The sequence below is a fragment of the Anopheles funestus genome, chromosome X (assembly GCF_943734845.2).
Source record: "Anopheles funestus chromosome X, idAnoFuneDA-416_04, whole genome shotgun sequence".
In the NCBI taxonomy this organism is placed as follows: domain Eukaryota; kingdom Metazoa; phylum Arthropoda; class Insecta; order Diptera; family Culicidae; genus Anopheles; species Anopheles funestus.
Window position 1 is genome coordinate 3,776,938 of NC_064597.1, and position 23,207 is coordinate 3,800,144.

Sequence of the window (23,207 nt, forward strand, 5' to 3'; positions counted from 1 at the left end):
TTGAAAAATTTACAGTAAAGATGCACACACTGTTTTAAGCAAAGAATTATGTATTCTATATAATATCAAAATTGCCCCCCATTTCATACACCAAATCTATTCCTTCCACCCAGAAATCGAAAAATTCAAAGTTCACAGTTGTAAACCCGTTACCTTTACGCTGTTCCACCTTTAGGCACAGTTTTGCCAATCCAATCTAGATACGGTGCATTTCCTTCCGCAATCGGAAATGCTATAACCTCCGCCACACTGTACGGATGAATTTCACGCACGAACCGTATAAGTTCCTCCACCCGGCTGGTACGTGTTTTGATCATCATCAACACTTCCGGATCTTCGTTAATCTTACCCTCCCAAGCGTAGATGGACGTTAGTCCCGGGATGATATTGACGCAGGCAACCAAACTTTTCTCAACCAGCTGGCGGCCCACATTAACGGCCACGGTATTATCCGGCACGGTTACGAACGCTACGGAATACTCGTTTGCCGGCGTTGTCGTATCGGTGGCCATGCTTCTGTTGATATTGCGCGATGCTGTGCTACGGATGTTGGACGATACAAAGGAAAGCGATCGTAACATGAGCGATGTTGGGTCGTGTGGGAAATATCGAAGTACTGTGAGCGGAACAAAGCATTAATGGCGAATATTTACGTTGAGGAGCTAACTGACCTGCGACCGATTCGTGCGATGGTATTCAATTTAGCGGGCAAGTTGTTTTGATCAAAATACACTTGACAGCTGATTGGGTCTTCCTGCCTGCATATATAGTGTCGAGTTCAGAACTGCAAACAATATTTTTTATTTTAAAGTGACTATAATTTAGAAAGCAATCAAATGCTTTCTTTGTGACTATTAGTGAGAGTAAAAATTTATATGAATTTACACATAAATATTTGCATTACATTGGACACAATATACAATAATTTTTATTAATCCGAAGCAATTTCGAAACTGACATTTCCCGTGTTTCGTTCAGTTGCGTTACTTTTCGTTAAAAGACCAACAAAAAAAAACACACGGAATGATTGATCTTTCGTTAAACGCACGAAGGTACGCACACATACGCAACCCTCCCCCCTAAAATAGCACGTTCTCTCGTTACCCTCTGCGTACATATGTGTATGTGTGTGCGTGCGTGCGTGGTGTGTGCATGCACGACGTGTTGTTGTGTGTTTGTGGGTAAAATTATAACCTAAATGACCTGAGCCAAAAAGGTGCGACGAAAAAATCGACAAATTTGCGGAAACCGTTTTTCCCTGAAACTGTGTTTCATTTTCCACTGGTGGGAAAGCCACGGCCGAAAAACGGTAAGTTGCGTGTGCCTGCGACCAGCAAAAAAAAACGACAATACACCCATGCTAAAAGCACACCCGTCCAGCTTTGTGAAATCAACCTTTTTTTGTACTTAGTATGGTACAGTGAGAATGAGAGATGAACAGGAGCAGAAAAAAAACCACTTGTCATTGTTGCAAACCATCCCCATCGGGGGGTTTTGAGTTATATTGTACAAAATCGGCTTTCAATCGTAACCAAGCTGCTCTGTGAAAGGTTACATACTTCTATCAAATGATGTAGTGGCTCCATAAAACAATAGTTCGTGCAAAGGAAGGCTCAGTTCGAGAGTACAGCGATAAGTGTTTTGGGGACCGTTTCTAGGATGCTCTAGAAACCTGGTGCCGCATGTGATAGATTTCGAAGCGGATGAAGAAAATAGACAGCCGAACGTCCTGTGATAAGGTGCTGCAGCGTGTGGCAGTGAGTAAAACGACATTTGCCTGGAAAAAAAAGTTAAGCTTCCAAAAGCCCAAAACGGATGATCGCATCGAATCGTTACAAAATGCATTAAAATCCCATACGCATACGCATACATGCACGACCCGTGCGAGCGATACACACCGTGAGGAGCCACCGAGCTACCAACACCTATACAAACACGAGCATAAATCGGAAGCTGTACTTAAGGGTAGATTGCATAGATATTGCTCCCGACAAAAAAAAAACATCTGATTATGTTCCCGGATACAGATTGCCGAACACGTTATGATACGGCAGCATTTCATTAGCGGTGAAACGGCGAAAGAAAACTTACTTCATAATTAAACGGTACGGCCACTAGCAGCAGAAACAAAGCATACACACACCGATCAATGTTCCACCCTCAACCATCCTGACATTTCACCCTTGGACAAATAATTGGGAATATTTTTAAAACAGGATTCACACCGCCTCAGCGCTAGCGCATGAGGCCGAATCGTACGGCAAGTGAGTCAGCAAACCGTCACCCATTCCCGCACCACCAATCAATTAGCTGAAAAATCAAATGGTTTCCCCAGTTTCAGTGCTTTCCCTGCGAGATTCAGGCAGCAGACGGTTTAACAAACATATTAAAACAATCTTTCCTTCTTGTTTTTTTTAGAATACTGCAGCAGCCGATTCATTTTTCACCAACTGGATTGTTGGTATAACATTGGTTTATTTTGCTACAACAATATTTGTTTTCTACGATCGCTTGCCAAGAGTTGCTTGGTTGAAAGAAAACATAACAGGTACGTACTTTTTTTTAGAAAATCTCATCTTGCAGGATGTAAACATACAGAGAGCAATTTATGGAAAAGGAAAATGAATGTTTAAGTAATTAATATAAATATTTTTTATAAATATCATTTCATGTGAATCATTTTCGAATGCTGCACTTTTACCATTATGGCGCTAAATCGTTGAACTCCACATCTGTACGACATCGTACATCTTCCATTTCATGCACAATATAAACCGGGTACGTATACCATGCAGCATAGCAAAAGGGAAATGAAGCGAAATTTCTAATCGAAGCTGCTGTTATCGTTCAAAACCTTCTTTAAAAGTTTACCATGGGCCATCGAAACGGTGGACGACGAAAACAGAATGTACGTACTTGTTCTTAACAAAAAAAGAAAACATTTCTATCATACACCGTACAACAATCAGAGTTTTTCAAAAGCTTTGCTAAGAACCATATTTCTAAACTATATATTAAGAACAATGTCTTCCCTGTTTCGTGTATAAGTTATTGCACTGTGATGTAGATAAATTGTACGTATATTTCTTTGTTAGATATTCTTTTGAACCTTCGTACTGTTTGTCCTTTATTCGATCATTGACATAAAGAGGGAGTTTTAAACAAAATACCGAAATGATTGAATTAAATTAAAATAAATCAATTAAATCTAATAAAGCATAGCAGTATGTTTTTGAATAGTTTATAGAGCTTATACATACTAAAATAGAAGGCAAACGAAATGGGAAACTATTTCGAACGAAATTTCCACCTAATCTGTAGCATTAGTCTAAACTCGACATTAAAAATCATTTTTCCCCTTTATTTTATTTTCATAATAATATGGTTCCTTGCCGTGCAACATGCTAACATGATCATCATCACACTGGACCGTACATCTACTACTGATATACAAAAACAAACCGATCGAAAACGTTCATCATCATCCCCAATCGTCCACGCGGTACTAAACATGAATTTGCAACATAAACAGTGAAGATGTGAACGTGATGTTTTTTTGTTTGTTTTTTATCGGATCTAATTTTGCAACGGATTTTCTCACCAACCGGAGAGAGAAGCATTCGCTTCCTTAACCACATGCCTGTAGCTGGAACAGACTGTCTTACATTAGCAAAAAAACAAAGGGATTTATCTTTATTACACATTTGTTAATGTGTTCTGCGTCCATGTAGTATATCGATTTTATAGGGGAAACAATTTAGCACAATAAGACGCTGTAAATGTGGCGAAAGATTAATATGTACAATGTGATATTGTAATTACGTTTCGATAATTGTTTAACGTCACTAAATTGCAGTTGCAACATTTAAAGGTATGTTTGCATTTCCCGCACCGCTCAGTGTACCGTGGTTTGATGAATGTGCATTTGTATCGATATTTGTATTTGTTTAATGTTTTTTTGTTTGTTTGTTTGCGAGCAAAAGCGTGTGATACTACCTGGTAACTAGTGGAATAAATTTAATAGTTTGTGTAAATGTCGTTGATTTTAAGCAAACAAAAGTGTAAAGTGAATCATATTAAAAATACACCAGTGATCAGTGCTACCGCCCGACTAAAGGATGGCTTGTACCTTAAACCGGCATCGTTGCGAGTAAATATTAGCTGTGTTTGTTGTTCGGCATCGTTACTGTGCTTCCAATTTTCGTACCGTGACACTGCGAGGCACATAGGCACAATCATAGACAAGTTAAACTGTACATAACCGATCGTTGGGATAGTCGCAAAACGTTCCTGCACACATGTGCATGTGGTGAGATTGCATCACCTACGACGAAGGTTAGGCCGGATGTAAATGGACACGTTAGATACCATTCTATCGTTTATACGTGTTATCGCAACATAAATCGACAAAACAGCAGAAAAAAACCCTGCCCCCCGCGCTATATACAGTAACACTGCACACGGTCCCATTACGATCCGGATATCACCTAGCCCTGTTGCATTTCGTAATTTTCTTGTATTTTAACATCGATCAATCAGCAACATAAACGCACAACAGCATCATTCGCTGAGCCACACAATAAAACAGACATCGCAATGGAGAGTCCGAGTGCCGGTGGGAGGCGCCGCGGCAATTCGCGCATCAATGCGGAAGATCAAGCCCTTGATCAGATTGCAAAGGAGGTAAGTGAAACTACACGCACAATGTAGGTGATAAAAATACGTAATTTTTGCTTATTATTTTTTCCTAATTGATTACTCGAAGGAAATAGTATAAATAAAACTCTTTATATTTCAGCATTATTAGCAAAACTGGGATTATCTTGAGGGTATTTGTTGAAAATACGGAATGAAAATATTTCAAGCATTATATTATCGTATATTACACCACCCATTGAGGCGGCACGGTGGTGTATGTGATAAATGGCGTCGGTCCACACGGCCGGACCGGGTTCAAATCCCTTCCGGCTTGATCCGGCTACGCGGCAGAATTAAGTCTAGTAAGCCAGAAATGGCCCCGGCGTGACCTTAGAGGTCGTTGAAGTCAATAAGAGAGAGAGAGAGATATTACACTCTTCTACAAAACTACAAAACTAGGTCCATTTTGGACTCGATTCTTGGACTGATCGAGACAGCGATCGTTCAAACCAAAACACCATAATGGGCAGTTCTTCTAAAGGATTATTTACGGGTGACGTAAAAAAGAGTTCTTTAGGTGGTAATCCTTCAAACACGTTCGCCATCATATATTTTAGGTTCAAGTTTTTGGACTGTTTGGCCGGATGATTGTTGAAGCTTCCGGTGCAATAGGCTTTTAACAACGAAACCATCGCTAATGGACCAAAAATACAATAAACAGCACTTTCTGGTTCGGATGTTTTGCTAAAGCTGCGCACACGAACCTAAGGCTAAATGCATTTTTATGTCGGATGCAATTGCGACGGGTTCTCGTCGAGGCAATCGAGAGAGAGTCGTAAAAATGTTTCGTCATTGTTTCGGAAATATCATTAACAGATGGTGGCTTCCCGGGGGCAAGGCGCGAACACAACGATGAAACACATTACCTATACCATTATCGTTTCATTTTCTTCATGTACATTGATGCGTTGACATTTCCGAAATATGCTGGAAATCGAACGCGCATCCCCGCCAATTGTGTCCCATCGATCTGGCATCAAGTTTTCTTCTTCTCTTGTGTTCCAATCTTTCCTCCTACTTTGGTGTTGTTGGTTTCTCCAAACAACAATAAGCATGCGGCTGGTATAATGATCGTTTATTTGTCTTTTTGGGGGGCATAACATCCCAGGTCGCAATTGATTTTATAGATTCGAACGTTTTTCAGATCTATTATCTGCTCACGTCGCGCCATTCATTTCACGTGCGGTATGGATATATGTGTGCACTGTTGCTGGGCAGGGGAAATGTTCTATTTCCAGCGGGTATCGGGCAACGGTAATCAGTAAGATGGTAAGGGAGCAAGAAAAATTACTCACCATTACCTTTCCTTAGACGACACTAGGCGACGAGGGGTCGAACTGTGAACGGCGGTACCCGGTCCGGTTTCCTTTGCGTGAATTGTTCATAGTGGGTGAAATGTTCCCAAATCAGGGTGAAAGGTCTGTCGTTGCCCTCGACCATACAACGAATGTGTTTATTGGGGGGAGGAAGATCGTGAAATATGTCTTATTTTCTTCATTACCATAACATGTTCAATTGGCATTTATAAAATTGTGTATGTTTAAACATTTTAATGCCTTTTTTTCATTACCTGTTTACGGCAGTTAATGTATATACAAGTTATCTTTAACAAACATTTAACAGATATGGTTAGATGTTTTTTTTTCTCCTTGAGTGTAGAAGAATGATAACTTTCTTCGCTAAAAGATATGTGATTGCATCATGTTTGTTCAGACAGTTTTCGACCAATAAGAGACTTTGCTTATACAGCTACGCGATATTTTATTGATAACACATATCTCGCACAGTGTTATTGTCATTTGGGTGGGGTTTTTTAAACATGTGCCATCATATCAGTTTACTAAAAAATATTGAAAAGAACCATCACTTTATTTAATAATTTATATAGAAGACCTTTTTTTCTTCCTTTTAGGGGATGTTTTGACAGGAAATTTTTCAAAAAAAGCCCGTGTAAACATATCAGCCCACGGCGGATGTTGTGCTGAATCGAACATTTGCTGCTTAAGCTTCCAAAGGCTTCCGTTCTGGCCCCGGAGATAAGATGGCTTAAAGATGCAGCGTTACTGGAACGATTAAGCTAAGCTTTTCTTTAGCTTAAGCAAGAAAAGAAAGGGGTAGCAGAAATGTGTAGTTCGAGCTACTCGACTAAACGGAACCGGAAAACCTACGTCACATACGGTCCCCCCTCCTCCCCCTCGCCTTAGCCACGTATCGCAAACGATCAATCGATCTTTGTCACATTGTCGTTGAGGTATCAGAGTACCTAGCGTTGTGCTGCGGAGGCACAGATGTGCGCTTAATGCAGCCAGGGGGAACATAAGAAGGAACAAAAAAAACCCTCCGGTAAACGATTGACTGACAGCCACGCACAAGACATTCCGGGGGCTTGCGCTCGGTAGGGGACAGCTAAACGTAAAACAATGCAACCCCGAGTCGGGGGGAGAGAGACTGTGAAACAGAATCCGAGGGAAAATGGTAAATTGCTGCTTGTACGCATCACTGGTGCCAGTACTACTAGTGCCAGTATAATCCCTGTCTGCGACAGCCGGAAGCGGAAAAATAGAATGTCCGTTTGCTTGAAGAAATGTTTTCAAATGGAGTTTCCTATTTTTTCCTCTCTCAAATCTTCATGCAAAGAAGATTATTATTTGTGTATTTTCCTATGCTAGATATTAAAATTGACAAATTCGCAATGAAATAGCGAACTCTAGCGTTCAAATAACAATGTTGCGGAACACAGTCGACAGCAACAAAAAAAAAAACTTCAAGATTTCAAGTAATGCAGGGTTTTTGCTATGTCGCTGCGATGCCGTCACCGCTGTACACGTGCTACGTACGCTAAAAGTAAACTAAAATTAAACCTTCAACCCCTCGGTGCGAACCTTTCCCAGAAGGACGTGCGTTTCGGAAACCGAGGGGGGGGGGGGGAGAAAGAAGAAAATGCGTATTTCCATCGCATGAAGTGCATCGAAATGTTGCGCTTTCCTGCCTTCTTCCTCTCAGTTCCAGACATCCCCCCCCCCCCCCTTCCCCGTTCCCAGTCCACCAGCTGGGGTTAATTCTATTTATTGTTTTTCATGAGACATGAGTAACAATTACTGCGAAAAAAAAACGGAAGCCAAATTGTTTTATAAAGATCAGCCGACATACTTTAGATTGGGAACGGTATCGAGGAGAAGTTTTTCTTTGTATGTCGATACGGTGCGGTCTCATTCCAGACATCCACTCGGAGGTACGGGGAACGATCGTCAGACACATTTCAATGGACCCATAATACATGCGGCCACCTATAAAGGAGTCCGTTCGACATGCGTTCATGCGGGGCGCCCATTCCATCATCGCAGGGTGGCGCACGTCTGCAACCATGCGGTTCTCAAAAGAGAGAGAAACAAACCACCGGAAAAAGAATGAAACCGATGCAACGATGAAACATTGACACACGGCCCTGCGTCACATGAGATCGTCTGATTCGCGCGCTAAAGATAGACGGGCGTGTCGCGCGGCTTCGGTTGCGATGCCTGACCTGGACGCTTCAGACACATCAATCTGGTTCCGGAGGAATCTGTCAGCGATGTTTCTCCTTCCTCCTGGCTATTGTTTTGCAGTTACGCGGGGAGGGGGATGGGGGGAGGGAGGAAAAGTTTGGAAAACACCAAAACGGCGACACCCGTTGACAGATGGTGCAGCATCAGTATTCCTTTCTATAAGGCTTCGATGCCGGGGGCCTCCAAACTTTTTAGATGGCGGACCACTTTGAGTGGAATAGCCACAGCTGAGGGCCAATTTCGGGATCTCTCGGGCAGGGCCTCGCGGGCCGTTGTTTGGAGATCTTTGCTATATGCGATCCATACTGAGAGATGACTTCTTGAATAATGAGAGATGAGATAGAAGAATTCTTGAGATCTTCAATTTTATTGTTCCTCAATAAAATCAATTTCTAATGTCCATCAACAATAGACAATATTTTTTCAATATCTTTCCAACAAGAATTCCTCAAGGTTTTTTTTTTGTAATGAAAAATTGCCAATATTGTACTGTTCTTGCGTTCTCCTTACGCACCGCATAATGTCTGTCGTCTGAGCAAACATCACTAGAACAAGGTCGATAGCGTGTTGCATCGATCGTGATCAGTACAACGCCTTCCCCTTCCCCACACAGTGCCAAAACTACGTCTGCAATGCAGGCAGGCACGCACGCACGATGCAACACTTCCGTAGCCGCCACGTTCGAAAAGCCGGCTTCGCGAAGACACGCGTGTCGACCCATTCAGTGACGGGATGTCCAAAAATAACCAAATCCGCGCCCCGGCAGACGAATGTGCTGCTCTCTGTCATGCTTCCGTCGCGCTCTGGTGTCGCTTCGGGTCGGAACGGAAATGCGTCTCCTGTGGCGCACACAGGATTGAAGATGTCAGGGTGCAGCCATTCGGCAAACCGTGCATCGTCAAACAGTTGCGCTCGGTTGACCGAACGTAGTGCACGCGCCCGGTACACTGCGCTTCTTGGCTCTGTCCCTCGTGACGGAAGGCGAACCATACGGGGGCGTGTATGTGCTCACCAGTGTCAGCTGCTTTAGCGCAAGATGTGTATATCTCGGTGCCGTGTCAACCTTTAGTTAGGAAGTGCTAAAGTACACAAGCGATCGAGAAGAGGGCAATTAGTGTGGTGTGAAAATAAGATCTCAAATCAAATCGATTGTTCGTACGATGAAGGTGTAAAAAGCAAAAACAAAACAGCGTGCAGTTCTTCACACATTTTCGCAGTATTCTTCAAAGTATCACCAATCAAACCGTCATTCGGTGCAGTCGTAAATCGCGTAGTATGGTGCAGCTTAAGCCACAGCAAAGCTCGCTAGCCAGCAAGCTGGTGGTGCAGCATCAGTACGGACCGTCGCTAAGCGACTGTCTCGAGCTGGAAGCTGCCGGACAACCGAAAGGGCTTGCGGTCAAGGGAACGTGGCGCTACGTGAGTAACTCAAAGATAATCAGCAACGCCGGGACTTCACACCTTTCATTATAACAGCCTTTGAACTGAAAAATGCATTTTTCTATTTGCTAAAAATAAACTCAACTCAACGCCGTACGTTTGCATTTTGCACGTGTTGACAATGTGACACGCGCGCAGATTTATTTGAGCAAACAAAACCACTTATGCGGTCAGTGTGGGATGAAAGCGTACCTTTCACTGCGCGTATCTTTTACACACGGGGGTTTTTTCCTTATTTTATTCCTCCCTCTTGGCTCTAGTGATGTGTAATCCGGTGTGGAATCGTGGATCCACTCCGACTCTGCGTATGAAAAATTGATTACGATTCTGATTAAAAATAAAAATTGACTCCAGTCAATTCTGGTCTGGTCGACTCCGAGTTAGAGATGAGAATTACAACTCTTTTTAGTGAGTCAACTTAGAGTGAATGAGTCGTTGTTAGGAGTCAGCTCGTTTAACGACTCATTTCGGAGTCACAAAAAAAACCCGGCATAAACGTGTAGGAGGACTAGGAGGGTTAGGACCTAATAAAATTTTCATTTTTTTAATTTTTATAATTATTTTTCATTGTTTTTTTATTTCAAGCATTATTTGAGTGAAAAGAAACTCATTGCAACCCATTGGCATTAATATAAAACAAATTTATTTTTTTTGCAAAATTTCTCAAAAAAATGGCAAGGGGTACCCCTTATGAAATTTTCGAGTTGAAATTTTTTTGAAATTTTTTTTTCGATTTTTTATTATTTATCTTATTTAAAGCATTATTTGAGTGAAAAGAAACATATTGCAACAAATTCGCCTTAAAATATATCACATTTATAAATTTTGCTAAATTGCTCAAAAATGAGGAAAATTTTACGTTTTTTCAAACAGGGTAAGGAACTTGGTTCCTCGAATAACTTCTGGCACAGACATCTGAGGGCTTGGCCGTCCAAGAAGAAAATGTAGCCATTGGTGCCATCTATCGACCACAGGTTAAAGATTGGCGATCCGTTGGATACCGACCGAGTTATAGGCAAAAGTTGGTGCAAAAATGAGGAAAATTTTCATTTTTTTCTGAATTTTTTGATTTTTTTATTATTTTTCACTCTTTTTTTATTTCAAGCATTATTTGAGTGAAAAGAAACTCATTGCAACCCATTGGCATTAAAATAAAACAATTTTATTTTTTTTTGCAAAATTTCTCAAAAAAATGGCAAGGGGTACCCCTTATGAAATTTTTGAGTGAAAAATGTTTTTGAATTTTTTTTCCGATTTTTTATTCTTTTTATAATTTAAAGCATTATTTGAGTGAAAAGAAACTTATTGCAACAAATTGGCATTATAAAAAATCAATTTATAAAATTTTTCAACTCACTCGCACATTCCGACTCCAGCTGGCGACGGAGTACTTGGCAAAGCGAACTGAAATTATTAAACTCGACCAGTCCGGGAAATATCACCCGCCTAGGGCTGTTCATGGACTTCTTTCTCCTCATTAGTATTCATATAAACAAAAAAACTTGACCTTTTTAAATTTTTATTTTTTAAGGGATGAATACCGACTATTGTCGCATATTCTCTCTGCGAAAGATTTGTTCTTCTCTTGGCTTAACGACCTACAAGGCCACGCGCCGTCCTTCCTTCGGTCCAGTCCGGATGGGATTTGATCTCCGGTCTTGTCGCATGGAACCGGCGCCGTTTATCACAAACACCACCGGGCTGCCCCTGCGAAAGCTATCTAACTCCGAACTGGGTGACAGAAATTCTATTTCCTTTTTTGTTATTACGAGGAGAATCTTTAGTACTTCTTTCCCCAGTATTCTCACCAAGCTAGATCACCAAGCGGACTATCAAGTCAATGGCCTCTTCTTAACACTGTTCTTCGCTCCGATTAGCAACCAATTTTCTCGTATCGTTATGTGAGCGAACGATCGATGTGCCAAATTGTATCATTGGACAGTGCATTCGAGTGTAGAAAGCTATGTGGCTTTTCTTGGTAGCAAAAAAAAAACAAGCCCGCCTACATATTTGCTCTATAGCGAGTTAATAGAGCATGTAAAAAAGCATCATGCAGATCGTGCCTTGGATTGCGTTGAAGTCTAGCAGCGTTGGGCTCGGGTTCCGCCGATGCATTGTGGTTCTGCGGGCTTAAAACTAGGATGCGCACGGTTTAAATGCCTTCTTTTTTTATCTTCACACGAAACGATCGCAAAACACAACAGCAATAGAGGGAGAAATCTCATGGTACGGTCTGTCTATCTTTGTTCTCTTTACTTTATGTAATTGGAAAATTTTAGCTTGATAAAAGTCCCCCATTCAAAAGATTATAATTGAGGAACTCATACCATAAAGTTTAATAAAATAAAAAATACTTAAAATATGTAAAATTCAAAATAAATTATCCATTTGTTAAAGTAGTCTCAACTCCAGTTAAGGAAACTGGTTCAGTATATACTTTTTCTAGCCTGATTGTCGTTAAACTTCGTCTTATTCTGTAGGTATCCCATGGGAACCGTTCTCACATTCACCATTGTGTGATTGTTGATTACCACCCGCCTTAAGACTATTGTTCGTAGCTTTTTACAAGCTTTTTACTAACAAAACATGGCCGTTTGACAGCTTTAATGCTCGGTATAAACTTCAATTGTTTTTTTTTTGTTTTAATCTCACTAGCAGTCTGTCTCAAACTGAGCTGTGAGTCTTACCAGTTAGAGTCCAAGAGGGTTTTTTTTATTACCTAAATATTCTCTAAAAAGATATGTTGGCAAAGATATATATAGCCATATTATTGAACCGTTCGCAATAGCTTTAGCTATGGAGAGCGTATGGAGTGGGTTGGTGTGGAGGAGTTGAAGTCTTCATCGTGTCCGTTTTGTTTTTGCTTCATTTGTTTCCTCAACCTTTATAGCACGTTTTTGGCATCTTAGTCATACTGTATACCACACCGTCTTCGTTAGGCAATTGTTCTGTCTCTGTTCGTCACTTATTTGATGATTGACGTAATACGAATCTTCTAAATCCTCAATCTACATTCCCCTCCAACTTGTAGGACCACGCCGAATGTCAAATCTCCGTTTGTCTTTTAGCTTTGTTCACCATTTCCAGCGTGCACAATTTCAAATGCCGGAATGCTCTTCCCACGAGCAGCTCGCTTGTGGGAATGAACTGCAGCCTGGAGCGCACGGGTGTAATAATAGTGTGCGATCATTGGTAGTACACCTGAAACGATGAAAGTGTCCTCTTGGGCAGGGTGAGAAGATGGCAGGGTGTTCTTCCGATAAGTGATGTGGCTCGTTAAGCATTGGCCCATTGTTTAGTGGACCGCGTGCGCGGTGACGAGCATTGGAAGGAATGTTTGGGTTTTTTTCCTCCCGGCAGACATAGACCAAGAAAACACGAAACGGAAGACAGTGGGAAGCGCAATGCGTGTATCTTCTCTTTGCTTGTACGATCATTCAACAATTGTCACCCATCACCATCGTAGTCGTTCCGTTCGGTCTCGATCGTGCCGGTTGGCTCTCGTATACTAGTGATGGGTAAAATTCTATGTTTTTTTTTTGGAGTCGGAGTAATCCAACTCCGGGACATTCCAGAGTCGACTCCGGATTAACTCCGAACTATGATCCAGCATGACTGGAACTTCCAAAACGTGTTCAAGTAATGTGATCGATGACTATGGAGCATTCGAAACATTCATACACAATATCAATTGATAACTGCATAAAATAGTAATGAAAATTGTGGAAACCCCAGAAGAAACCTTTTCGAAATCTTGAAGAAAGTTGTGAAAATAACAGTCATTTTAAAATTTCGCTAAAACATATTTTATATCTTATCTCTTCAATCCTCCAATATGTAAAAAGCCCGCTCATTTGACATTCCATATCAATTGCACGCGATTCTATATCAACTTTGGGTGAATTGCTAACCGGAATCCCTCTAATACCGGAATTAGTGTTAAGAGTAAACTCCAGAGTTGGCTCAGAAGTAAACTCCAGATCGTACTCCGTATTTCTTGAATCCAGTTTTTCAACTCCGGAGTCGGAGTGGATCCCATGAGTTCCCCATCACTATGGTATACACTTTCACTGTTGCCGTTCGTGCTCGTTTGCGAACACGCGCTGCCTGGAACCGATCCTACGCGCGATGGGCTCCAGCATTTGAACACCGTTTGCCGTACGGTACGAACGTCAGTGGCCGTGTTTCGCTACACCCGTATGTGCATTCTGTAGGTGTGTACGTTTATCTTCATCTGTGCTCTCTTGTTCATTATCTATTGCGCACAAAACCCGATTTGATGAGCAGAAGAACACACGCCTCAGCTGAAAACGCTGATACAGTGCATAAAACAATAGTTTGTTTGTTTGTGTGTGTGTGTGTGCGATAAATGTTTGCTCATCATTGATCCATCCGGCTTACATCACCATCACTAGTAGGATGGTTGGATGAGGTGTGTCAATTTGAATGCATCTCGCACCAGTAAGCGCCCTCGATCGAACGTGCCGAAAACATTAGCGAGTGGCTAGTTGTGATTCATTTCAATATTCACCCCTATCACATCAGTTCAACCTTCGCTCGTACTATGTTTTCCCGCTGATTCAAACACCCGTGCTGTCAAAACAGATTTGACGCAATGACATCTTCGATAAACCGAATGAATTTGCACCGCGATCAAAGTACACATGTAAACGAATCCAGGGGGAAACAATCAAATCAAACTAGCAGTAAGAGATGCGGGAAACATTCTACAGAGTGCAGTACGTTGTTGAAAGTTGAGCTGGTTGTTTGTTGTGAAGTGCAGATATTGAAGGCAGAATAATTTACCGAATGATGGGGAACAGTGTCGGACGCACTGGTGCAATGTCCAACGGAGACGGTTCCACCCAAGATAGTGTCCGCGAAAGCAATAGCCGTAATGGGGAAGAGATTAGTGGGCTGGCAAACAGTGAGCCAGCGGATCATTACTACGATTGCACTACTAACGGCAGTGGTTCGTCTTCACCCGAGCAGCCGCCCCGGGATACGAGTAGCAACAGCAGCAGTGGCCAGAATGACAGCTACCATGACTCATCCTCGGTGCAGGAACCAGACAATCACCAACAACATCCGCAGTACGCGTACGAACCGCATCGGCAGTTTCATCGGCTATCGGTTTCCCACACCGGCGAGGAGTTTAGTTCCGAAGAGGATGAAACGTTTGTGGAGCTGCTCGAGCGCGCTAGTGACATTGTAGGTTATTCCAGAGCGTTACAGCGTTACAGCAGTACGCACTCTACAATCGTCCGTCGTTTTACGCCTATCACCGGATGGGACACTGGGTGCACACTCCTTCCCATCTGTGGGTGGTGGGTTTTTTGTGGCTTACCGGAAGGGGTTTTCCTTTTGTCTTTTGTGTCTGGAGTTGGTGATTGTATGTTGTACGTCCATACTTCTGTTTCGCTTCCGCATCCTGTCCTTCGGAACTCTCACTTTCATCATCGCTTTTGTGTCGTATTGCAGGAAATATTGGTTTTTGTAACACTCACCCGAGCTGTCTTGGAACTTGCTCTACTGTTCTCCAAGAGTAAAGTGACTTGTGTTGCGTATAGGAGTGATCTTGTAACATACCCAAAAGGCCAAACCAAATGCAGTTGCATTACGCAACCAGGCATCAGTTTGGATGTATCGTGTGTCTAATCAAAGCATCTATCAAGTTACAGTCGTTGAATGCACAGAACACCCTGTAAGAGAACACTTTCAGGTTGATCAGCTCCACAACTATCGCTCTGTGGATGTTTGTGCTGGTGAAGGTTAATAATAATAGCAACTACTTCGTCCAGTCGTGTCCTATAATCTGTACTGTTCTCTCGTCTTCTGTCTGGAGATGTTATCATCTAGTGCACCTGTATTTAGCACACTCTGTCGCGACTAGCAATCGCTTGTGCGGGCTGTAGTAATAATTATGTGTCGCATATACGTCTAAACGTTACCATCTTTATCATTTCCCAAAAACCATAAACCGTACGTGTCTATCGTGTCGTGTTGCCGCTTACACTGAATACTGTCCGCGCCACTTCTGCTACTATTTAAAACGATCTATTTTTTTCTTCTTTTCCATCCCTTCCATTTTGCGCCCATCGCATCGTAAGGCCGAGGCACGGTTAGCAGCTAGGCGTCAGGCACGGGCAGAGGCACGCGAGATACGCATGCGAGAACTGGAGCGGCAACAGAAAGAGCTGGAGCAAACGGCCGACCGCGTCTTTGATCTGCAGCAGCAGTCGATCGGTTTGTCCGAACCGGCCAACATGGTTGCGACGCCACGTTCGAGCCGCATACTGGCCCAGAACGCGGTGACGCGTGGTAGTGCCCTATCGTCCCGCCGTAACAGTGAGGATTCCCTAGAGGAGGAAGCCCGCAGCCTACGCGACCTTCGGCATGAGCTGAAAGTGAGTAGCGGGGTCGATTCGCATTCGCAACGTGTGTTGTCTCATCGGTTTTCACTGTGTCCGCTGATGGTATGAGTACGTCGTTCTGACAGGGTCAATCCACTAATCCGCTTCCAAGGAAATTCGATTGATGCAACTCCTGCAACGCTGTCCTTCCATCGTTAGTTTCTTCATAACATCTCTTCAGGATATTTTCTCCGCCCAGCAGACCCTCAGCAACCAATTCCCAGTTTTTTCTTCGCTTTCAAAACTGCGTACAAATTGCGTCAAAAATAATCTTTCCCAAGAATCGAACAGGGACTATGCTTCATTCAGGTCGAGCACGTCGACACGGCCAGGTCTCCAACTCGTTTCCAGGAAACTCGGTCCAAGGCTGCAGTCCTCCATCCACAGCTGCATCCGATCTCTCACAGGTTCGACTCCACTTGATCAACCGTCAGGATATCTGCAACGCCAAACAGTTCAGCTAGCTCGTGGTTCATTCTCCTTCTCCACACGCTCGCACACACCGCCAAGGATAATCTTTGGAAACCGCTGTTCGAAAACGACGAGTGCATTGACGTCCTCCGTGAGCATAACCCAGAACTCGTACCTTCAGAGGACTACCGGACATATCAGTGTACGATATATCGCTCCATTCCTCGTATTTCTCCCAAAAACGACAGAATTCCTCTAAAGGAGATACTCAAACTTCGTTTCTGCTTCTCTACTTGGTCCCAAAAGGAGTTCGTCTACGTCGTAGTAGTCCTCAATTCAATCCTTAAGGTTTTGCGTTCCAACAACGTTGTCACAACTCTTCCCCATTTCTGCATCTGATGATGTCACGACCCAATCTCCAAAGCTTTGATGGACGGCATATTTTCCTCTAATCATTCCCGACGACGTCTGCCAACATTAGGCATTAGAGATGTCCGGGGCATAGCATAGTCATCATACTACAATATACTTTTCTTTTGGGTTTTTACATAGGACGTAGAAGAGCGTTTCCGCAAGGCGATGATTGCGAACGCTCAGCTAGACAATGAACGGTCCTCGCTTAACTATCAAATTCAGCTGCTAAAGGACAAGCTGGAGGAGGTGGAAGAATCGCACTCGCAGCTGCAGCGCGAGTATCGGGAGAAATGTCGCGACCGGGAAGCGCTGAAGCGCAACAACGACAAACTCAGCGAGGAGTTGAAGCTCGTGCAGGGTCAGCTACAGGAGCGTGATGCACTGATAGAGCAGCACGGACTAGTAATAGTAACGGTAGAGAATGAGGATGGTACGGATGCGCACCGCGCCCTAGTCACAGCGGATAACGCACAACTGCTCAAATCTGTTCCCGGCTCATTAGGTGAGTATGAAGAACCTCCCCCCCCATCAGGGTGTCCTTCTAATGTGCAACATTAACACGATTTTGTTGGTTTTTTCCATTCCCAGACGTAAGACTGAAGAAGTTTGCGGCCGAAAAGCACGAACTGCAGACCGAACTGCAGGCGCTGCAGCAACAGCTGAACGATATCAAGAGCAAGGGCAGACGGTACACCTCCATGAACGGTTCGCTGGTCGATGATGACTACGAAGATGCGCAGCGTAAGTACATGCCGTGGTGTGGCGGTTTGCACGGTGGCAGAAATCACTCATTACGCATCGTCTTTTGTTACGCAGGGGAAGCTAACAAGCTGATCACGGAGTATAAGTACAAGCTGCAGAAAGCGGAGCAAGAGATCGCAAACCTGCAGGCTAGTCTGGCACGCTCGGAAACGCAGGTGATCCGATACAAGAGCACTGCCGAGGCGGCAGAGAAAGCGGAAAGCGATCTTAAGATCGAGCGAAGAAAGCTGCAACGCGAGGTAAGTTATAATAGCTGACAGTCATCGCCTTTAGCGCTTGTAAAGTGCACCCTTCGTTAGCCAGAGAGAGAAAGAGGCGCAACCAGCCCCAGGGTAGTGCAAAACGTTGTACATTGAATGTTGTCTTTCTTTCATTTCGTTTCGTTCTACGCACGGGTACGCGCTGATGCTTAATCGTGTGTGTACTTGAAGCCAATAATTACGCAATACTGGGACGAGTGCCACTGTCAGTGAATGTCACACGTTAAAAACCGCGCGTCCCGTCCTTTTGCGAATCTCTTCCAACCGTACGCACACATTGCTTAGAGCCAAAACCACTGCCATCGTCTACCACAGGTGCTTTTTTTGTAGGAAAAAGCAAGTCTTTCGAAGCGTTTTCCTATTTTTTATTACCAATTCGTCTAGCATCAATGTGTCTTCCGATGAGATTCGCTGGTGACGAAAAATATTAATCACACAACGTTGTGATTAGTTAAACATTTGTTCTACTGTACGGTATGTTGTTTAAAGCATCTCTCAAGCCCTTTACTAGCGTGAAACGTTTGAAAGTTTTTGTCCTGATTGTCCGTTTGTTGACGTTTGATGCTTGTAAGAAGTTAGCCGCAACCAACGAAACACACATTTCGCTCATCAAACGTTCACCACCAATCCGTTGCTTTAACGGCGAAGTTATTCATTTTCATAATACACTATAAACGACACAGAGGGTCCTGTTTTTTACGTTATTGTACCCTTTGCATTCTGTGTGTGTGTGTTTTTTCTTTATTCGTCCGTCAATTCATTTCATTCCACCAACATCATGTCCATGTTTGTTGTTTTATGGTTTTAAGTTTTATGTTTTGTTGTTTTGTTTTTATTTTTCTTTACCAAATGTTTCCTGTTTATCATTAACTTTACGAGATAAACCTTCCTGGTAAACTCTGTGATGTTATCATCACATTTGTACACGTTTTCAGTTCCCGCGTGTTTAACGCGTATGACAGAAACACTAAACTGTGTTATTATATTGTTTCTAAAATGCTGTTCACTGCTAATACCGTTTCTAACTAATGATGAAAATAAGGGTGTGTGTTTTTTGGGATGTTATGTGTCAGCTTAATACTAATCGATTTCTTCTATTGCAACTTTCCAACAGAACCGTGAAGCGATGGATCGTTTGGAGGAGCTAGAAACATCGAACAACCACTTGCTGAAGCGGCTAGATAAGCTTAAGAACGTCAAGAGCACCATACTGAAGGACATATGATAGGAAACAAGCGTCCCCAGTCTACCCCCAGTAACATCCGCGACGAACAGCAGGGACGCGGTCGAGGATCGGCACATGGGAACAAATAATTAGTGAACCAACCAACCTACTATCTAGCCGCGGGGCTAGGAGTACCGCTTCGTTATTAGCAGGACCATCATTCCCAAACCATGATTCATTGTTCGCGCCCAATCATTTCCTCCCTCCGTTCTTCAACCCCTGTCATCCTTTCCCTTGACGCGATCCGCGATGTATGATTTTCTTTAGTACATATATATTCAGAGGCGGATTTACAACTCTAGGGGTCGTAAACGGGGAAAAAACCCGTCGAAATGCTTGGATTGAAAAAAAATGTGTATGATTTTTTTTTTTGTACTTTGCTAGCACAGGGGGGTCCCCTGCGGCCGCTTCAGTCCCGTTACCGTTAAACCCGCCACTGTGTATATAGCCACTATTACGCCGAATAATGCGTACCCAACAGCTGGATGGCACATATGTAAAATATTCCTTGACCATTGAGCAGAGTTGGGGGAGGGAAAAAAACAACACACACTAAAGCCGGTCGCCCACACAGCCATTGATTGATTGTTAACAAGAAAAGAAATCTGATGATTCGTTGTCGAAATCTACTTTTATCTCTTCCTTGGTAGCGTTACTATTTCCTGCCCCCCGCCCCTTGCAAGGCACGATATTTGCGTTACTTGCCTATTGTTACAAGCGCAACTCGTTATTATTTCACAAACCACACCATCCAAGTTTCGTTTATACGCACAAATCAGCTTGGCAAGTAAAATTGTGTTTGTGTGTATCCAAGTACTAAATCGGCGTATGTGTGTGTGTGTGTGTCTGTATATTGTATTCGATTTCCCTGTACCCTTTATTTATTTAGGCAATGCTTTATTATTACTTTATATCCCTTGCTTCTGCCATTAGCGCTTAGTGATACGCGCGTTACAGCATACAAGTTACATCGGCTAATGGTAATACTAGACGATCCCTTAGCGTGGCAAATTGGACGGAAACCTAGCTGTTTTCCCTTCTGCTACGACAATTCAATTGTATTTGGTGGTAACGGTCTACATGTCCTGTCTAATGCCTGCCTTATACTCGCCAGCGAACTGTATCATGTGTGCCACGGAACACAGTGTGAATCGGTCAGTCTTTAATACGTTTTTTTGGGAAAGAGAAAATTCCTTATTACAGGGTGTAATATGCGCTAAACGAGGATTTTGTTTGTAATAACTTGAGAACTAGATGACAGACCGCCATGTTTTTTTTTAATGTTTTAGAAACAGTCAATCGTGCAAACTTTGGTTTACGTTTTCCCTGATTTCTGTTTGGCGAAAAACATCACCTACGGTGTTGTTTAGTAGGGCACTATTGGACCGTCTGTTTCCATATACATTGTAAACTAGCAATAAAATTATGCAAACGAACGAATAGTTTCGTCTCGTTGCTTTTAGTCCCGTTTTTTGCTGAAGAATTGTTATAATGAGGAAACACAAAACAAAACAAAAAACAAAACAGCGCTGGACTCGCTGCGGTTGTGTAGAATTTGGTTAGTGTCGTTCGGCTTCTACTACAACCCCCGCATCCTTCCACACCTCCTTTTTTTTTCTTGCCGTACCGCACATGAACATAAAGACAGTAGCAAGAATACTATTTTATTACGCAGCTTACAGTAGTACAGTCATTTCTTGCCTACAATAGTTATGCTTCCCGTACCACTTAGCGCTTGTGTTTATAGCTGCAAATCCATGTCTCCGTGTCCACATCTCTCTGACACACACTCTCTTCTATTATGTTTTGATAGAATGGCAACCGGCAGGAACTGTTTTACCCCAACTATCCCACTAATCACGGTTTTTATTTAACAAAAAAATAGAAATCCACACTATAACACACAACGCTGAAGTAAAAAAAAACACAACAAGAGAAAAAAACAAACCCACGGTTGCGACATACTTACCTAGCGAAACTTTATTTATTGTTATGATAGAGATTTTAAACCCACGCACGCACGTTATATCGATTCGAAAATGGCGGATATACATATTATGCAATACGATCCCCGCGGATGAAGGGAATGTGTCTATTTTTATTAATTTTGTTTTAAATGTTTGCATGCGTGTGTGTGTGTAAAGGACGAACGGAGATATATACGGTGGTGTAGACGTTTAGAAATCATGTTCCGTTGTGAAGACCGCGCCACGTTGAAATGGATTGTTACGGTGGTTTATTTTGTTTTGCTTCGTTTGTTTTAAACATGTAAATTTTGTGTATCAATTTTTAAAGAAAGCACTAATGTAAATTTATGTTTTGCAGTTTTGTATTTGTTTTTCGTTTGTAATACGTCCAATCGAAAGACTGTTTTTTTTTAAATGATTCTGCAACCGTTTTATAGCTGAACATACGCGTTTCGCCTTTAAGATTCAATTGTTCTCACCGAAAAACAAAACAAAAATTACGTTTATACTGCAATCCTTAAAAACGTCCGTTTTGTTTACGCTAAATAGGCTTTACTTCCTTTTGTTTCGCCTAAGCGAAAGATGTTTCTTTTTCCTTTATTTGCTGAAACAAAACAGCCGCTACATTGAAACAGACTAGCGAGATAGAAATAAGTGAAAATCCCTTTATGCCCGAAAAAACCCTATGAAAAAAGCTGTGAAAGCTAAGGATCGTATATTTTTCGTTTATTATTATTTACTACCTTTAGTGAGATGATATGTTTTTGGGCAAAAAAGATACGCATTATTGTACTGTAAAATTGCTAGCACGTTTTATCTGTTTTTTTTCTCTCTTTTGTATTATTATTTATTATTATGCGCGAACGTCTTTCGATTGCTGTTCTAGTGAACGTATGTACGAAATTACGTATCGTCACGAAGATAACAAATGGGTGAATAAGAACACGAAAACTATAGATGAAATGTGAAATGGAGACGAAATGTGGCTCCTTTAGAGGAAACCGACAAGGTATCGAGCAGTGTTGATTGTTGGACAAGTGTAACGAAGAAAAAAACCCGAAACAGAAAACGAACCAGTAAGGGAAAGACGTTAACTAGGCGTCGAATGGAAAGATATAGAACAAAATAATCAAATAAAACACTAGCACACACACACATACACTCGCGCACATTCACACGCAAGCACAGTGAGTGTTTAGTGACAAAGAAAAGAAAACAGAATAAACAAACGCAATATGGCCTCACAATATGAACAAACTAAACAAATAACCGATGAACAAAAATCAAACCATAAAATAAATTAAGAAGGTAAATATTGTTTTTCCCCCAGGCGTACGGAATGAAAAGTAAAACAAAACCAACCCCCTGAAAGGGTTAAAAACTATAAAAAAGCACCTTTGGATGTAAGTGACAAGAAAAGGAAACAAAACAAAAATGAATTTGGCATTAAAGGAACAAAACAGAAAAGTAATCAAAAGGAAGAAACGGTATGCATGTGTGCGTGTGTGCGTGTGTGTATGTGACTGCAGCATGCGATTTATATACTTTCGCAAAAAAGTACATTGTAAGCGTAATGACGTAACTAGAGATGAGCAAATAAATTCTTTTGAATGAAAGTACGTTCAGTTTGGTTGTGATTAAAATGTGAGAAAGTTTCCACCTTCACGCTGGGGCATAAGCTTTGGGAAATTTTGAAAAAAAAATATAAATTGATTTAATTTAATGCCAATTGGTGGAAATCAGTTTCTTTTCTTTCAAATAATGTTTTAAATTAAAAAAAGAATAAAAAATCGGAAAAAAAATTTCAAAAAAATTTCAACTCGAAAATTTCATAAGGGGTACCCCTTGCCATTTTTTTGGGAAATTTTGCAAAAAAAAATAAAATTGTTTTATTTTAATGCCAATTGGTTGAAATGGGTTTCTTTTCACTCAAATAATGTTTTAAATTAAAAAAAATAAGAAATTAGAAAAAAATCAAAAAATTAGAACAATTAGAAAATTTCATAACGCTCATTTTTGCACCAAATTTTGCCTATAACTCGGTCGCTATCCAACGGATCGCCAATCTTTAA

At 41.9% G+C, this 23,207-nt stretch overlaps 2 protein-coding genes across 11 annotated transcripts; one reads left to right on the forward strand and one right to left on the reverse strand.

The window, feature by feature from the left end:
* Positions 1 to 32: 32 nt before the first annotated feature.
* Positions 33 to 639, reverse strand: LOC125763128 (protein CutA homolog). The gene has a single exon (XM_049425970.1). The coding sequence runs from the start codon at positions 579 to 581 to the stop codon at positions 156 to 158; it is 426 nt and encodes a 141-aa protein (XP_049281927.1). The 5' UTR covers positions 582 to 639; the 3' UTR covers positions 33 to 155.
* A 443-nt stretch (positions 640 to 1,082) lies between these two features.
* LOC125762761 (leucine-rich repeat flightless-interacting protein 2) lies at positions 1,083 to 22,754 on the forward strand. Of its 10 annotated transcripts, none has more exons than XM_049425295.1 (10): positions 1,083 to 2,548; positions 2,796 to 2,908; positions 3,533 to 3,871; positions 3,984 to 4,683; positions 14,676 to 14,894; positions 15,794 to 16,090; positions 17,060 to 17,423; positions 17,510 to 17,662; positions 17,738 to 17,922; positions 19,058 to 22,754. In XM_049425295.1, exons 4-10 carry the CDS (start codon positions 4,597 to 4,599, stop codon positions 19,166 to 19,168), a joined length of 1,416 nt encoding a protein of 471 aa, XP_049281252.1. In that variant the 5' UTR covers positions 1,083 to 2,548; positions 2,796 to 2,908; positions 3,533 to 3,871; positions 3,984 to 4,596; the 3' UTR covers positions 19,169 to 22,754. The 10 variants fall into 10 exon arrangements, 9 of the variants coding, with proteins under 9 accessions (XP_049281252.1, XP_049281227.1, XP_049281235.1 ...); XM_049425270.1 differs by having other exon boundaries at positions 1,083 to 2,264; positions 2,419 to 2,548; positions 3,533 to 4,683; XM_049425278.1 differs by having other exon boundaries at positions 1,083 to 1,757; positions 2,419 to 2,548; positions 3,533 to 4,683.
* Positions 22,755 to 23,207: the final 453 nt, after the last annotated feature.

What these genes read in the sequence shown, in the direction of transcription:
- LOC125762761 (XM_049425242.1), top strand. Translation starts at nt 14,493, where the DNA reads ATGATGGGGAACAGTGTCGGACGCACTGGTGCAATGTCCAACGGAGAC. An exon ending in ACCTTCGGCATGAGCTGAAA is followed by an intron (nt 16,091 to 17,059) that starts GTGAGTAGCGGG and finishes GTTTTTACATAG; the next exon opens with GACGTAGAAGAGCGTTTCCG. An exon ending in ATCTGTTCCCGGCTCATTAG is followed by an intron (nt 17,424 to 17,509) that starts GTGAGTATGAAG and finishes TTCCATTCCCAG; the next exon opens with ACGTAAGACTGAAGAAGTTT.
- LOC125763128 (XM_049425970.1), bottom strand. Translation starts at nt 581, where the DNA reads ATGTTACGATCGCTTTCCTTTGTATCGTCCAACATCCGTAGCACAGCA.